Source organism: Ranitomeya imitator, chromosome 4 (assembly GCF_032444005.1).
Source record: "Ranitomeya imitator isolate aRanImi1 chromosome 4, aRanImi1.pri, whole genome shotgun sequence".
In the NCBI taxonomy this organism is placed as follows: Eukaryota; Metazoa; Chordata; class Amphibia; order Anura; family Dendrobatidae; genus Ranitomeya; species Ranitomeya imitator.
This window is the reverse complement of record NC_091285.1, coordinates 274,952,681-274,970,016: the sequence shown is the minus strand read 5'-3', so window position 1 is coordinate 274,970,016 and position 17,336 is coordinate 274,952,681. Positions and strand designations below refer to the sequence as shown.

The 17,336-nt window shown below is 43.5% G+C and overlaps 1 protein-coding gene across 4 annotated transcripts in view; it reads left to right on the top strand.

Moving 5' to 3' along the window:
• The window catches only part of CPSF6 (cleavage and polyadenylation specific factor 6), a 67,889-nt gene that overhangs the window by 3,321 nt on the left and 47,232 nt on the right, over positions 1 to 17,336 (top strand). For all 4 annotated transcript variants that reach the window (XM_069764638.1, XM_069764637.1, XM_069764636.1 and 1 more), the window contains exons 2-4: positions 11,403 to 11,612; positions 14,550 to 14,653; positions 14,938 to 15,083. In XM_069764638.1, coding sequence (XP_069620739.1) covers positions 11,403 to 11,612; positions 14,550 to 14,653; positions 14,938 to 15,083 — 460 coding nt within the window. The remainder of the gene's footprint in view (positions 1 to 11,402; positions 11,613 to 14,549; positions 14,654 to 14,937; positions 15,084 to 17,336) is intronic.

Sequence of the window (17,336 nt, the reverse complement as noted above, 5' to 3'; positions counted from 1 at the left end):
CATACTAATTACGCTTGCAAAACGCCAGTGTTTAGCGGGAAAACGCATGCTAATTCCGCGTTTTACCTGCAGCACAGTTACCGAAATTTCTGCGCCAATTCCAGACGTGTGTACATAGCCTTATTGTGATTCTCTCCCGTGCCTTCTGGTCAGACAAAAGTTGCTTTCACAAACTGGCGGCACAGGACCAGAGTGGTGTGGGGAAGAGCTCAAGACAGCGGCTGGTGTACTAGCATCACTTCAGTGTTATTTTTTTTATGTCAGGGCTGCAGTGATGCTAATTGAAGAAATTATTTTATCCAAACATATGTATTTCTGTTTTTTTTATCTTACAAATTATTAACTAATAGTAATCTGTCTGCCGAGATTGTCTTTCAATAAGCACCAGTACCCATATTCTGCTATTTCCAGTGGTGGTCCGCTTCGGTTTCACATGACTGCATTTGTGACCTGCCAAACCACACAGTGTCCGTTATGTGCAGCAGAGAACAGTTTTCATATTTTATTAATGTATGTTTGTGAGACTGAGAATGAGAGCCTTGTTCTGAGTCTCATTGACTTGCATTGAGAAAGTAACCGCCGTTCCGCACAGAAAGCACTGGTTGAAAATACGGTCAGGTGACGCTGGAGCGCTGCTGGAAATGGCACTTTATGGCGAGCAGGCAGTATTGCAAGACACTGCACACACATTACTAATTGCTGGTCCTTTAACTCCTTCCCGACCTTTGACGCCACGTAGGCGTCATGAAAGTCGGTGCCAATCCGACCCATGACGCCTATGTGGCGTCATGGAAAGATCGCGTCCCTGCAGATCGGGTGAAAGGGTTAACTCCCATTTCACCCGATCTGCAGGGACAGGGGGAGTGGTAGTTTAGCCCAGGGGGGGTGGCTTCACCCGCCCCCCCCCCCCCCCCCCCCCCCCCGTGGCTACGATCGCTCTGATTGGCAGTTTCACTTTCAACAGCCAATCAGAGCGATTTGTAATATTTCACCTATTATAACTGGTGAAATATTACAATCCAGCCATGGCCGATGCTGCAATATCATCGGCCATGGCTGGAAACACTAATGTGCTCCCACCCCACCGATCGCCCCCCCAGCCCTCCGACCTGTCCGGTACACTGCTCCGGCTCCCCTCCGTCCTGTGCTCCGCTCCCCCCGTGCTCCAATCACCCCCCCCCCCCTGCACTCCGATCCACCCCCCGTGCTCCGTTCCACACCCCCCGTGCTCCGTTCCACCCCCCCCCCCCCCGTGCTCCGTTCCACCCACCCATGCTCCGATCCCCCACCCGTGCTCCCCCACCCCACCCCATCATACTTACCGATCCTGCCGGGGTCCGTCCGTCTTCTCCCTGGGCGCCGCCATCTTCCAAAATGGCGGGCGCATGCGCAGTGCGCCCGCCGAATCTGCCGGCCGGCAGATTCGTTCCAAAGTGCATTTTGATCACTGAGATACATTATATCTCAGTGATCAAAATAAAAAAATAATAAATGACCCCCCCTTTGTCACCCCCATAGGTAGGGACAATAAAAAATTAAAGATTTTTTTTTTTTCCACTAATGTTAGAATAGGGGTAGGGTTAGGGCTAGGGTTAGGGTTTCGGTATGTGCACACGTATTCTGGTCCTCTGCGGATTTTTCCGCTGCGGATTTGATAAATCCGCAGTGCTAAACCGCTGCGGATTTATGGCGGATTTACCGCGTTTTTTCTGCGCATTTCACTGCGGTTTTACAACTGCGATTTTCTATTTGAGCAGTTGTAAAACCGCTGCGGAATCCGCACAAAGAAGTGACATGCTGCGGAATGTAAACCGCTGCGTTTCCGTGCAGTTTTTCCGCAGCATGTGTACAGCGATTTTTGTTTCCCATAGGTTTGCATTGAACTGTAAACTCATGGGAGACTGCTGCGGATCCGCAGCGTGTGCACATACCTTTAGAATTAGGCCATGTGCACACGGTGCGGATTTGGCTGCGGATCCGCAGCGGATTGGCCGCTGCGGATTCGCAGCAGTGTTCCATCAGGTTTACAGTACCATGTAAACCTATGGAAAACCAAATCCGCTGTGCCCATGGTGCGGAAAATACCTGCGCGGAAACGCTGCATTGTATTTTCCGCAGCATGTCAATTCTTTGTGCGGATTCCGCAGCGTTTTACACTTTTTCCTCAATAGGAATCCGCAGGTGAAATCCGCACAAAAAACACTGGAAATCCGTGGAAAATCCGCAGGTAAAACGCAGTGCCTTTTACCCGCGGATTTTTCAAAAATGATGCTGAAAAATCTCACACGAATCCGCAACATGGGCACATAGCCTTAGGGTTAGGGTTGGAATTAGGGTTGTGGTTAGGGGTGTGATTAAGGTTATGGCTACAGTTGGGATTAGGGTTAGGGGTGTGGGGGGGTTAGTGCTGGAGGTAGAATTGAGGGGTTTCCACTGTTTAGGCACATCAGGGGTCTCCAATCGCAACATGGCGCCACCATTGATTCCAGCCAATCTCGTATTCAAAAAGTCAAATGGTGCTCCCTCAATTCCGAGCCCCAACGTGTGCCCAAACAGTGGTTTACCCCCACATATGGGGTACCAGCATACTCAGGATAAACTGCCCAACAATTACTGGGGTCCAATTTATCCTGTTACCCTTGTGAAAATAAAAAAATGCTTGCTAAAACATCATTTTTGAGGAAAGAAAAATGATTTTTTATTTTCACGGCTCTGCGTTGTAAACGTCTGTGAAGCACTTGGGGGTTCAAAGTGCTCACCACATATCTAGATAAGTTCCTTTCGGGGTCTAGTTTCCAAAATGGGGTCACTTGTGGGGGGTTTCTACTGTTTAGCCACATCAGGGGCTCTGCAAACGCAACGTGACGCCCGCAGAGCATTCCATCAAAGTCTGCATTTCAAAACGTCACTACTTCAATTCCGAGCCCCGGCATGTGCCCAAACAGTAGTTTACCCCCACATATGGGGTATCACCGTACTCAGGAGAAACTGGTCAACAACTTTAGGGGTCCAATTTCTCCTGTTACCCTTGGGAAAATAAAAAATTGCAGGCTAAAAGATCATTTTTGAGAAAATAATTTTTATTTTTTATTTTCATGGCTCTGCGTTGTAAACTTCTGTGAAGCACTTGGGGGTTCAAAGTCCTCACCACACATCTAGATTAGTTCCTTTATGGGTCTAGTTTCCAAAATGGGGTCATTTCTGGGGGATCTCCAATGTTTAGGCACACAGGGTCTCTCCAAACGTGACATGGTGTCCGCTAAAGAGTGGAGCCAATTTTTCATTCAAAAAGTCAAATGGCGCTCCTTCCCTTCCAATCCCTGCCGTGCGCCCAAACAGTGGTTTACCCCCACATATGAGGTATCAGCGTACTCAGGACAAATTGGACAACAACTTTCGTGGTTCAGTTTCTCCTTTTACCATTGGGAAAATAAAAAAATTGTTGCTAAAAGATTATTTTTGTGACTAAAAAGTTAAATGTTCATTTTTTCCTTCCATATTGCTTCTGCTGCTGTGAAGCACCTGAAGGGTTAATAAACTTCTTGAATGTGGTTTTGAGTACCTTGAGGGGTGCAGTTTTTAGAATGGTGTCACTTTTGGGTATTTTCAGCCATATAGACCCCTCAAACTGACTTCAAATGTGAGGTGGTCCCTAAAAAATGGTTTTGTAAATTTCGTTGTAAAAATGAGAAATCGCTGGTCAAATTTTAACCCTTATAACTTCCTAGCAAAAAAAAAATTTTGTTTCCAAAATTGTGCTGATGTAAAGTATACATGTGGGAAATGTTATTTATTAACTCTTTTGTGTCACATAACTCTCTGGTTTAAGAGAATAAAAATTCAAAATGTGAAAATTGCGAAATTTTCAAAATTTTCGCCAAATTTCCGTTTTTATCACAAATAAACGCAGAATTTATTGACCTAAATTTACCACTAACACGAAGCCCAATATGTCACGAAAAAACAATCTCAGAACCGCTAGGATCCGTTGAAGCGTTCCTGAGTTATTACTTCATAAAGGGACACTGGTCAGAATTGCAAAAAACGGCAAGGTCTTTAAGGTCAAAATAGGCTGGGTCATGAAGGGGTTAATTAAAAAAAAATCAACCTCTTTAACCCCTTCTTGACCCTGGGTATTTTCGTTTTTTCGTTTTTAGCTCCCTTCCTTCCCAGAGCCATAACTTTATTTATTCATCAATATTGCCATGCGAGGGCTTATTTTTTGCGGGACGAGTTGTACTTTTGAATGACATCATTGGATTTAGCATGTCCTGTACTAGAAAACGGGAAAACAATTCCAAGTGCGGTGAAATTGCAAAAAAAAAGTGCAATCCCACACTTGTTTTTTTGATTGGCTTTTTTGCTAGGTTCACTAAACACTAAAACTGATCTGCCATTATGATTCTCCAGGTCATTACGAGTTCTTAGACACCAAACATGTCTAGGTTATTTTTTATCTAAGTGGTGAAAAAAAAATTCCAAACTTTGCTTAAAAAAAAAATAATAAAAAATTGCACCATTTTCCGATACCCATAGCGTCTCCATTTTTCGTGATGTGGGGTCGGGTGAGGGCTTATTTTTTGTGTGTCGAGCTGACATTTTAATAATACCATTTGGGTGCAGATACGTTCTTTTGATCACCTCTTATTGCATTTTAACCCCTATCTGACCTTGGACGGGATAGTACGTCCGAGGTCAGATCCCCTGCTTTGATGCAGGGCTCCGCGGTGAGCCCGCATCAAAGCCGGGACATGTCAGCTGTTTTGAACAGCTGACGTGCCCGTAATAGGCGCGGGCAGAATCGCGATCTGCCCGCACCTATTAACTAGTTAAATGCCGCTGTCAAACGCAGACAGCGGCATTTAACTACCGCTTCCGGCCGGGCGGCCGGAAATGACGTCATCGCCGACCCCCGTCACATGATCGGGGGTCGGCGATGCGTCTGGATGGTAACCATAGAGGTCCTAGAGACCTCTATGGTTACTGATCACCGGTGGCTGTGAGCGCCACCCTGTGGTCGGCGCTCACAGCACACCTCCATTTCTGCTACATAGCAGCGATCAGCAGATCGCTGCTATGTAGCAGAGCCGATCGCGTTGTGCCTGCTTCTAGCCTCCCATGGAGGCTATTAACCCCTTTACCCCCAAGGGTGGTTTGCACGTTAATGACCGGGCCAATTTTTACAATTCTGACCACTGTCCCTTTATGAGGTTATAACTCTGGAACGCTTCAATGGATCCTGGTGATTCTGACATTGTTTTCTCGTGACATATTGTACTTCATGACAATGGTAAAAATTATTTGATAGTACCTGCGTTTATTTGTGAAAAAAACGGAAATTTGGCGAAAATTATGAAAATTTCGCAATTTTCCAACTTTGAATTTTTATGCAATTAAATCACAGAGATATGTCACACAAAATACTTAATAAGTAACATTTCCCACATGTCTACTTTACATCAGCACAATTTTGGAACCAAAATTTTTTTTTGTTAGGGAGTTATAAGGGTTAAAAGTTGACCAGCAATTTCTCATATCTACAACACCATTTTATTTTAGGGACCACATCTCATTTGAAGTCATTTTGAGGGGTCTATATGATAGAAAATACCCAAGTGTGACACCATTCTAAAAACTACACCCCTCAAGGTGCTCAAAACCATATTCAAGAAGTTTATTAACCCTTCTGGTGCTTCACAGGAATTTTTTGAATGTTTAAATAAAAATGAACATTTAACTTTTTTTCACAAAAAATGTAATTCAGCTCCAATTTGTTTTATTTTACCAAGGGTAACAGGAGAAAATGGACCCCAAACATTGTTGTACAATTTGTCCTGAGTATGCCAATACCCCACATGTGGGGGTAAACCACTGTTTGGGCGCATGGCAGAGCTCGGAAGCGAAGGAGTGCCATTTGACTTTTCAATGCAAAATTGACTGGAATTGAGATGGGACGCCATGTTTCGTTTGGAGAGCCCCTGATGTGGCTAAACATTGAAACCCCCCACAAGTGACACCATTTTGGAAAGTAGACCCCCTAAGGAACTTATCTAGAGGTGTGGTGAGCACTTTGACCCAACAAGTGCTTCACAGAAGTTTATAATGTAGAACCGTAAAAATAAAAAATCATATTTTTTCACAAAAATTATCTTTTCGCCCCCAATTTTTTATTTTCCCAAGGGTAAGAGAAGAAATTGGACCCCAAAAGTTGTTGTACAATTTGTCCTGAGTACGCTGATAGCCCATATGTGGGGGTAAACCACTGTTTGGGCGGATGGGAGAGCTCGGAAGGGAAGGAGCGCCGTTTGACTTTTCAATGCAAAATTGACAGCAATTGAGATGGGACATCATGTTGCGTTTGAAGAGCCACTGATGTGCCTAAACATTGAAACCCCCCACAAGTGACACCATTTTGGAAAGTAGACCCCCTAAGGAACTTATCTAGAGGTGTGGTGAGCACTTTGACCCACCAAGTGCTTCACAGAAGTTTATAATGTAGAACCGTAAAAATAAAAAATCATATTTTTTCACAAAAATTATCTTTTTGCCCCCAATTTTTTATTTTCCCAAGGGTAAGAGAAGAAATTGGACCCCAAAAGTTGTTGTACAATTTGTCCTGAGTACGCGGATACCCCATATGTGGGGGTAAACCACTGTTTGGGTGGATGGGAGAGCTCGGAAGGGAAGGAGCGCCGTTTGACTTTTCAAAGCAAAATTGACAGGAATTGAGATGGGACGCCATGTTGCGTTTGAAGAGCCACTGATGTGCCTAAACATTGAAACCCCCCACAAATGACACCATTTTGGAAAGTAGACCCCCTAAGGAACTTATCTAGAGGTGTGGTGAGCACTTTGACCCACCAAGTGCTTCACAGAAGTTTATAATGCAGAGCCGTAAAAATAAAACAAAATTTTTTTCCCACAAAAATTATTTTTTTAGCCCCCAGTTTTGTATTTTCCTGAGGGTAACAGGAGAAATTGGACCCCAAAATTTGTTGCCCAATTTGTCCTGAGTGCGATGATACACCATATGTGGGGGGAACCACTGTTTGGGCACATGGGAGGGCTCAGAAGGGAAGGAGTGCCATTTGAATGCAGACTTAGATGGAATGGTCTGCAGGTGTCACATTGCGTTTGCAGAGCCCCTAATGTACCTAAACAGTAGAAACCCCCCACAAGTGACACCATTTTGGAAAGTAGACCCCCTTAGGAACTTATCTAGATGTGTGCTGAGCGCTTTGACCCACCAAGGGCTTCACAGAAGTTTATAATGGAGAGCCGTAAAAATAAAACAAAAATTTTTTCCCACAAAAATTATTTTTTAGCCCCCAGTTTTGTATTTTTCCGAGGGTAAAAGGAGAAATTCGACCCCACAATTTGTTGTCCAATTTGTCCTGAGTGCGCTGATACCCCATATGTGGGGGGGAACCACTGTTTGGGCGCATGGGAGGGCTCGGAAGGGAAGGAGCTCCATTTGGAATGAGGACTTAGATGGAATGGTCTGCAGGTGTCACATTGCATTTGCAGAGCCCCTAATGTACCTAAACAGTAGAAACCTCCCACAAGTGACACCATTTTGGAAACTAGACCCCCTAAGGAACTCATCTAGATGTGTTGTGATAGCTTTGAACCCCCAAGTGTTTCACTACAGTTTGTAACGCAGAGCCGTGAAAATTAAAAAAAAAAATCTTTCCCCCCAAAATTATTTTTTAGCCCCCAGTTTTGTATTTTCCCGAGGGTAAGAGGAGAAATTCGACCCCAAAAGTTGTTGTCCAATTTGTCCTGAGTACGCTGATACCCCGTATGTTGGGGGAAACCAACGTTTGAGCGCATGGCAGAGCTCGGAAGGGAAGGAGCGCCATTTGGAATGCAGACTTAGATGGAATGGTCTGCAGACGTCACATTGCATTTGCAGAACCCCTAATGTACCTAAACAGTAGAAACCCCCCACAAGTGACCCCATATTGGAAACTAGACCCCCTAAGGAACTCATCTAGATGTGTTGTGATAGCTTTGAACCCCCAAGTGTTTCACTACAGTTTATAACGCAGAGCCGTGAAAATAAAAAATCTTTTTTTTCCCACAAAAAATATGTTTTAGCCCCGAGTTTTGTATTTTCCCAAGGGTAGCAGGAGAAATTGGACCCCAAAAGTTGTTGTCCTATTTGTCCTGAGTACGCTGATACCCCATATGTTGGGGTAAACCCCTGCTTGGGCACACGGGAGAGCTCGGAAGGGAAGAAGCACTGTTTTACTTTTTCAACGCAGAATTGGCTGGAATTGAGATCAGACGCCATGTCGCGTTTGGAGAGCCCCTGATGTGCCTAAACAGTGGAAACCCCCCAATTATAACTGAAACCCTAATCCAAACACATCCCTAACCCTAATCCCAACAGTAACCCTAACCACACCTCTAACCCTGACACACCCCTAACCCTAATCCCAACCCTATTCCCAACCGTAAATGTAATCTAAACCCTAACTGTAACTTTAGCCCCAACCCTAACTGTAGCCCCAACCCTAACCCTAACCCTAGCCCTAACCCTAACCCTAGCCCTAGCCCTAGCCCTAACCCTAGCCCTAACCCTAACCCTAGCCCTAACCCTAGCCCTAACCCTAACCCTAGCCCTAACCTTAGCCCTAACCCTAGCCCTAACCCTAGCCCTAACCCTAACCCTAGCCCTAGCCCTAACCCTAGCCCTAACCCTAGCCCTAGCCCTAACCCTAGCCCTAACCCTAGCCCTAACCCTAGCCCTAACCCTAGCCCTAACTCTAACCCTAGCCCTAATGGGAAAATGGAAATAAATACATTTTTTTAATTTTTCCCTAACTAAGGGGGTGATGAAGGGGGGTTTGATTTACTTTTATAGCGGGTTTTTTAGCGGATTTTTATGATTGGCAGCCGTCACACACTGAAAGACGCTTTTTATTGCAAAAAATATTTTTTGCGTTACCACATTTTGAGAGCTATAATTTTTCTATATTCTGGTCCACAGAGTCATGTGAGGTCTTGGTTTTTGCGGGACGAGTTGATGTTTTTATTGGTAACATTTTCGGGCACGTGACATTTTTTGATCGCTTTTTATTCCGATTTTTGTGAGGCAGAATGACCAAAAACCAGCTATTCATGAATTTCTTTTGGGGGAGGCGTTTATACCGTTCCGCGTTTGGTAAAATTGATGAAGCAGTTTTATTCTTCGGGTCAGTACGATTACAGCGACACCTCATTTATATCATTTTTTTATGTTTTGGCGCTTTTATACGATAAAAACTATTTTATAGAAAAAATAATTATTTTTGCATCGCTTTATTCTCAGGACTATAACTTTTTTATTTTTTTGCTGATGATGCTGTATGGCGGCTCGTTTTTTGCGGGACAAGATGACGTTTTCAGCGGTACCATGGTTAGTTATATCTGTCTTTTTGATCGCGTGTTATTCCACTTTTTGTTCGGCGGTATGATTATCAAGCGTTGTTTTTTGCCTCGTTTTTTTTTTTTTTTTCTTACGGTGTTTACTGAAGGGGTTAACTAGTGGGCCAGTTTTATAGGTCGGGCCGTTACGGACGCGGCGATACTAAATATGTGTACTTTTATTGTTTTGTTTTTTTTATTTAGATAAAGAAATGTATTTATGGGAATAATATTTTTTTTTTTTTTTTCATTATTTTGGAATATTTTTTTTTATTTTTTTTTACACATTTGAAATTTTTTTTTTTACTTTTTTACTTTGTCCCAGGGGGGGACATCACAGATCAGTGATCTGACAGTTTGCACAGCACTCTGTCAGATCACTGATCTGATAGGAGTGCAGGCTGCTTCACAGTGCCTGCTCTGAGCAGGCTCTGTGATGCCACCTCCCTCCCTGCAGGACCCGGATCCGCGGCCATCTTGGATCCGGGGCTGGAGGGAGCAGGGAGGGAGGTGAGACCCTCGCAGCAACGCGATCACATCGCGTTGCTGCGGGGGGCTCAGGGAAGCCCGCAGGGAGCCCCCTCCCTGCGCGGTGCTTCCCTGTACCGCCGGCACATCGCGATCATCTTTGATCGCGGTGTGCCGGGGGTTAATGTGCCGGGGGCGGTCCGTGACCGCTCCTGGCACATAGTGCCGGATGTCAGCTGCGATAAACAGCTGACACCCGGCCGCGATCGGCGGCGCTCCCCCCGTGAGCGCTGCCGATCGCATATGACGTACTATTGCGTCCTTGGGAAGTAAAGCCCACCCCACATGGACGCAATAGTACGTCTAATGGCAGAAAGGGGTTAAAGCATGGCAAAAGTTAAAAAAAAATGTGAAAAAAATAAAAAAAATATAAAAGTTTAAATCACCCCCCTTTCGCCCCAATCAAAATAAATCAATAAAAAAAATCAAATCTACACATATTTGGTATCGGCGCGCTCAGAATCGCCTGATCTATCAATTTAAAAAAAGCATTAACCTGATCGCTAAACAGCGTAGCGAGAAAAAAAATTGAAACTCCAGAATTACGTTTTTTAGGTCGCCGCGACATTGCATTAAAATGCAATAACGGGCGATCAAAAGAATGTATCTGCACCAAAATGCTATCATTAAAAACATCATCTCGGCATGCAAAAAATAAGCCCTCAACCGACCCCAGATCACGAAAAATGGAGACGCTACGAGTATCAGAAAATGGCACAATTTTTTTTTTTTTTTTAGCAAAGTTTGGAATTTTTTTTCACCACGTAGATAAAAAATAACCTAGTCATGTTAGGTGTCTATGAACTCGTACTGACCTGGAGAATCATAATGTCAGGTCAGTTTTCGCATTTAGTGAACCTAGCAAAAAAGCCAAACAAAAAACAAGTGTGGGATTGCACTTTTTTTGCAATTTCACCGCACTTGGAATTTTTTCCCCGTTTTCTAGTACACGACATGCTAAAACCAATGATGTTGTTCAAAAGTACAACTCGTCCCGCAAAAAATAAGCCCTCACATGGCCAAATTGACGGAAAAATAAAAAAGTTATGGCTCTGGGAAGGAGGGGAGTGAAAAACGAACACGGAAAAATGAAAAAAATCCCAAGGTCATGAAGGGGTTAATGCAATGTCGCGACAACAAAAAAAAAAAACGTATTTCTGGTGTTTCAAATTTTTTTCTTCCTATGCAGTTTAGCGATCAGGTTAATCAGGTTTTTTTTGTTGATTAATCGGGCGATTCTGAACGTGGGGATACCAAATATTTGTATGTTTAGTTTTTTTATTTTACTGTTTGATTTTTAAACGTTTTTTTTTTTTTTTTTTTTTTTTTTTTTAACTTTTGCCTTGTTTCAATAGCCTCCTTGGGAGGCTAGAAGCTGGCACAACTCGATCGGCTCTTTATGTTAATTTATGTAAATCTACCAACTCTGATTCACTCTAAGTGTAAGTACTCTTCCCTTGTAGGAAGCAGAATATGGGGCACATGAGCAGATTGAGCTGTATGAAGATGTCATCTCGCCTTCTGCAAATAACGGAGATGCTCCTGAAGATCGAGACTATATGGACAACCTTGCAGCATCTGTCTCTGATGATGTAGTGAAAGGGTCAGCACCCAATATTATATTTACATATCCAGGAAAAAGAATTGCTCTGTATATTGGAAATCTAACATGGGTAAGTACCGTATATTTGTCATGAGCAATGAATGAGTAATTGTCTTTTCAGCCTCAATACAAGTACAATGAATGTGTTTTTAAAGGGAACCAGTCACCAGAAAAAACGCTATTAACATACAGATATTGGGTAAATCTGCACGTTAACAGCACTATTAACCTGACCGACACCTGCACTTAGCCAAATTCTGGAGGGAGAAAATGAACTTCATTCCTTCTGCAGCGTTCCGGTTTGTCACTCGTCTCAAAGAGGCAGCTGTTACCTGGGCCCTGACTGGCTCTGCTTTGGTGACAGGTTCCCTTTTAACGTTCTTTGGGACTACAAACACCAAGCAATGGCACCCTGCAATTGTTAAATATATGATTTCCACTGTTGGTACACAAGTAAAAAAGTGAGGTTCTTGATCAAAGTGTGAGCCCAACTGCTAATGACAAAACAATATTTCAGATACGACCCCAAGGGAGTTAGCGGGGAGGCCACAGAGGAGGGTGTTGCAGTAATCGAGGCGGGAGATGATGAGGGCATGCACAAGAGTTTTAGTAGATTGTGGGCTGAGGAAGGGACGGATTCTGGCAATATTTTTGTGTTGGAGGCGACAGGAGGTTGTATTGATGCGAGAGACTCGCATCACACTCGCAAGTGTGACCCCTGCCTACCACTGACATTTATGAAGCCTTGCATGGTGTGTTAATTGGAATTTTATTGAGCGAGCTATCCTTTGTAAATTGTTTTTACATGTATATTGAAATATCACCTTTTTATAATGAAATATTTGCAAATATATACTCACTTCAGTGTCCAAAGCAAAAAAAAAAATTGAATTCCTGCAGAACTCCATTCTCGCAAGTGAGAATACAGTATGTCTTTGAACTTACCGCTGACTCCTGAGCTAAGCATCTGCTCCCCTTCCAAGATTTGCAAGGAAGCCAATGCGTTATCATATAATTCATTTAAAGGGCCACTGTCACCCCCCCCCCCCCCCTCCAGCAGTTATAAACTAAAGGAGCCACCTTGTGCGGCAGTAATGCTTCATTCTAACAAGGTGGCTATTTTAGTTTTGTGTTCATGTATTACTAAAATAAAGCGCTTTGAAACTTTTCAAAAATACTTATCTTTGTCCACGGAGGCGGGTCTGAAAGCCTCCTCTGTGAAGCGCCCAACTGCCGTCACTCATCTCTTCTGGGGCGATGGTCGCCGCCCCCTGCGCGCTGTTCTTCTTAAATCCGGTGCCTGCGCTGTGCGTGCCTGCCTGGGGCAGGCGCATTGAGAATTGGCAGTCATAGCTCAGATGCCGGGTTCCTGACTGCGCATGTGCGGGCAGTGCAGCCACCCTGTTACTGAATCCCCGCACTGTTATTCATTATGCACAGTGCGGGGCTGGGATTCCTGGGCAGATTCCTGCACAGACCGACGCTGGAAGGCGGGGAACCTGGGGGAGCATCTGACAAGCGCAGTGCGCATGCCCAGGAATCCCAGCCCCGCACTGTGCATAATGCATAACACAGTGCGGGGCGGGGATTCAGTAAGAGGGTGGACGCACTGCCCGCACAGGCGCAGTCAGGAACCCGGCATCTGAGCTATGACTGCCAATTCTCAATGCGCCTGCCCCAGGCAGGCACGCACTGCGCAGGCGCCGGATTTAAGAAGAACAGTGCGCAGGGGGCGGCGACTATCGCCCCAGAAGAGATGAGTGACGGCAGTTGGGCGCTTCACAGAGGAGGCTTCAGACCCGCCTCCGTGGACAAAGATAGGTATTTTTGAAAAGTTTCAAAGCGCTTTATTTTAGTAATACATGAACACAAAACTAAAATAGCCACCTTGTTAGAATGAAGCATTACTGCTGCACAAGGTGGATCTTTTAGTTTATAACGGCTGGAGGGGGTGACAGTGGCCCTTTAAATTAAAAACATGACTGACTACCATCATGCACCTAATGTTAGTCATACTATCAGTATTTGGTCAGTATTTCACCTCAGTATTTGTAAACCAAAACCAGGAGCGAGGAACAAAATCGAAAAGTGGTGACGTGTTTCTATTATACTTTTCCTCTTGACTGTTCCACTCCTGATTTTGGCTTAAAAATACTTACCAAATACTGATAGCGTGACCGGAGCCTAAAGTTCTGACACATGCTTCCCACAGTTTTGGGCAGTATGAATCCTATACATATCTAATTTCCATTTAGGTATAATACCAACCTCAAATAAATCAGAATACACAAAATCCCATATATGTTCAACAGGGATAAAGAGTCATAGGCAAAAAAAAGTATTAAAATATATATTTTATTCAGAAATAGTTAAAAAAAAATGTAAAATATAAAACAAGGGGAAATTCTCAAAAATTAGCTGATAGTGAAACAAGGACCAGGGATAGTAACTAGTAGCAGCAGGTAAATCACAGACACTGTTTCCTGATTAGATCTTGTAAAGTAAAAAAAACACATTAAACAGTGTTTATATTAATAAAGTGCATAGTGCTGTTATATTTTCAAAACCCTGTCACATGCGGAAATATAGCAAAAACCTGCCACATAAGTGAAGGACTGCAATACTTGAAATAATAATGTCTCTCCTGGACGCTGGCAAACCTCAGCTATACCCGGCAGTGGCATTTAGCCTAACTAGCTTCCTCAATTGGGAGCTCTGATGTATATAGTGTCCTCCTGAATGTCTGCCAACAAACCTTGTCAAGGAAATGAGGGTCTGGTAGTTTGAATTTTAAATCCCCCCCCCCCCCCTTTTTTTATTCTCAGGGGAAATAGACTGCTTCCAGAGGTGTCTGCTTATGCTGCTTGCCTGCGTAGCCAAACTGAACTTGCATATATATTGTGGGTTAGCCAAATGGGTATTCAGCCTCCAGCTATCATTGTGTGTACCTTTAACATTTGTATTTCTACTTGAATCTTAAGTTGTTTGTGCTTCGTCCTATTTTCAGTGGACAACGGATGAGGACTTGACTGATGCGGTTCACTCTCTGGGTGTTAATGATATTTTGGAAATAAAATTTTACGAAAATCGTGCAAATGGCCAGTCGAAAGGGTGAGTTGAGACATTCTATTAAAATAAACACCTCTGAAAATTGATATGCAAAGTAATTTTCAGCTCTAGATAAAGACCCCTAAATGTGGCACTGACATAGTTTGATGGTGAATTGTGATGACATCAGAGAATCCTCACACCGCGCTCTGCTCGTGATGTTAGGATCTATAAGTCTGCAGACTTGTAGCTTAAGACAGGACAACCCCTTTAAAAAAAGTGTCTTTGTAGTTGCTGTTATGTTTATTAATGCTTGTGTTTTTTTTTTCCCCCGTAATCTCACAAAGGTTTGCACTGATTTGTGTTGGTTCAGAGTCTTCGTCAAAGAAGCTCATGGATTTGCTACCTAAGAGAGAACTACATGGGCAGAATCCTGCTGTCACTCCGTGCAATAAGCAATTCCTCAGTCAATTTGAAATGCAGTCAAGAAAAAGTAAGTATCCTAACTTCTACAGAATATTAAGTTTTACAAAGTATCTCCACTCCGAAAAGCCCTGCTGGCATGCTTTTGGTTGGCCTTGCTTCTTTTGCAGGCTGATCTGAGTTTAACACCTTTATGAGACCAAAGCAATTAAAGGGAGCCCACCAAACTGCCACCATGTGTTTAATGCTACCATTATACCCTTCCTAACAAGACCATTTTATTGTCCTATTGATTTCTGTATATACGAAAAGCAAATTTTATAACTGCGGTGGTGATACTTAATGAGTTATTCATGAGGGGTTTGGTGGCTCAGTGGTTAGCACTGCAGCCTTCCAGCGCTGGGTTCAAAGCCCACCAAGGACAACATCTGCAAGGAGCTTGTATGTTCTCTTCGTGTGTGGGTAGGTTTCCCATGGGTTCTCAGGTTTCCTCACAAGAAAGATATATATCTTGGTACCGTGTTAGCAAGTGGATAGAAAAAAATTTAGAATTGAGAGTCCTCAGTGATTGATGCCTTTTTCATGGCTAACTGAAAAGATGGTAACAAATTGCAAGCTTTCGCGTCTTGAAAGCTTGCAATTTACCATCTTTTCAGTTAGCCATTAAAAGGTATCAACCACTGAGGACTCTCAATTCTAAACAGGTTTCCTCACACACTCCAAAGACATACTGATAGGGAATTTAGAGTGTGAGCCCCATTGGGGACAGCGATGATAATGTATTTAAAGATAGCAGTATATAAGCAAAGCTGTTTTCTCCAGACTTGTCATACCATTAATCATGTTATCACACCTCTGTGGGCGTGAGTAACAACATTTACAAGAGCATCGCCATCACTGCCAGCTTTTTGCAAATTTCTGGCTACCTGATAAATCTCAGTAAGCCGGGTGTATACCGCTTCATCGGCGCACTGCACATGCCCAAGTAGGTGGTGGTAATGCAGAACTTAGACAGCAGTTACGACCAGCTCTGCAATCCTCACAGCTGAATGTGTCCTACGTTACCGCTGCTTCACTGGACATTCTTATTTTTTATTCATGCCATGCGGGGATAAACAAAAGTCATTTACCCCCTTAGTGACAGAGCCAATTTACAGCTTAATGACCGAGCCAATTTTTACAATTCTGACCACCGTCACTTTATGAGGTTATAACTCTGGAACGCTTTAACGGATCCCGCTGATTCTGAGATTTTTTTTCGTGACATATTGTACTTCATGTTAGTGGTAACATTTCTTTGATATTGCGTTTATTTACGAAAAAAACGGAAATATGTCAAATTTAGCAATTTTCAAACTTTGAATTTTTATGCCCTTAAATCACAGAGATATGTCACACATTTTCCACATGTCTACTTTACATCAGCACAATTTTGGAAACATTTTTTTAAAGAAGTTCTAAGGGTTAAAAGTTGATCAGCGATTTCTCATTTTATTACAACAAAATTTACAAAACCTTTTTTTTTAGGGACCATCTCACATTAAGGGTATGTGCACACGTTCAGGATTGCATCAGGATTTGGTCAGGATTTTTCATCAGTATTTGTAGCCAATACCAGGAGTGGAACAATTAGAGGAAAAGTATAAGGCCATGTTCACACGTTCCTGATTTCCCTGCTGTTTTTTCTGCACTAAAAACCGCAGCTCTTGGCAGAAAACACAGGTGCGTTTTTTGGTGCTTTTTGATGCGGTTTTTAGTGCAGTTTCTGTGTGTTTTCTAGGAAGTTTTTTTAGGGTTAAAATGGCTGAAAATACCCTAACCCTACCCCTAACCCTACCCCTAACTGTAGTGGGGGAAAAAAAAAAAAAAATCTTTTTATTTTATTATTGTTACACTATGGGGGTGATAAGGGGGGGGGGGGACATTTACCTTTTTTTTTATTTTGATCACTGTGAGGTTATCACAGTGATCAAAATGTGCCTGGAACGAATCTGCCGGCCGTATTTTGGAAGATGGCGGCGCCCAGGGAGAAGACGGCCGGACGGACACCGGGAGGCCCGGTAAGTATAAGGGGGGGGAGATTAGGGGGGGGGGTGGCATCGGAGCAAGGGGGGGTGGGATTGGAGCACGGGGGGGCAGCCACACTGCAGCGGTTCTGCACCACAAACCGCAGAAAACCCGCAGATATTTTTTTCGTCTGCGGGTTTTACTGCGGGTTTGACCTCACAATGGAGGTCAATGGGTGCAGAACCGCTGCAGTTCCGCAAAAAGAAGTGACATGGTACTTCTTTTTTACCGCAGCTATTCAGCGCGGCTTTTTTGG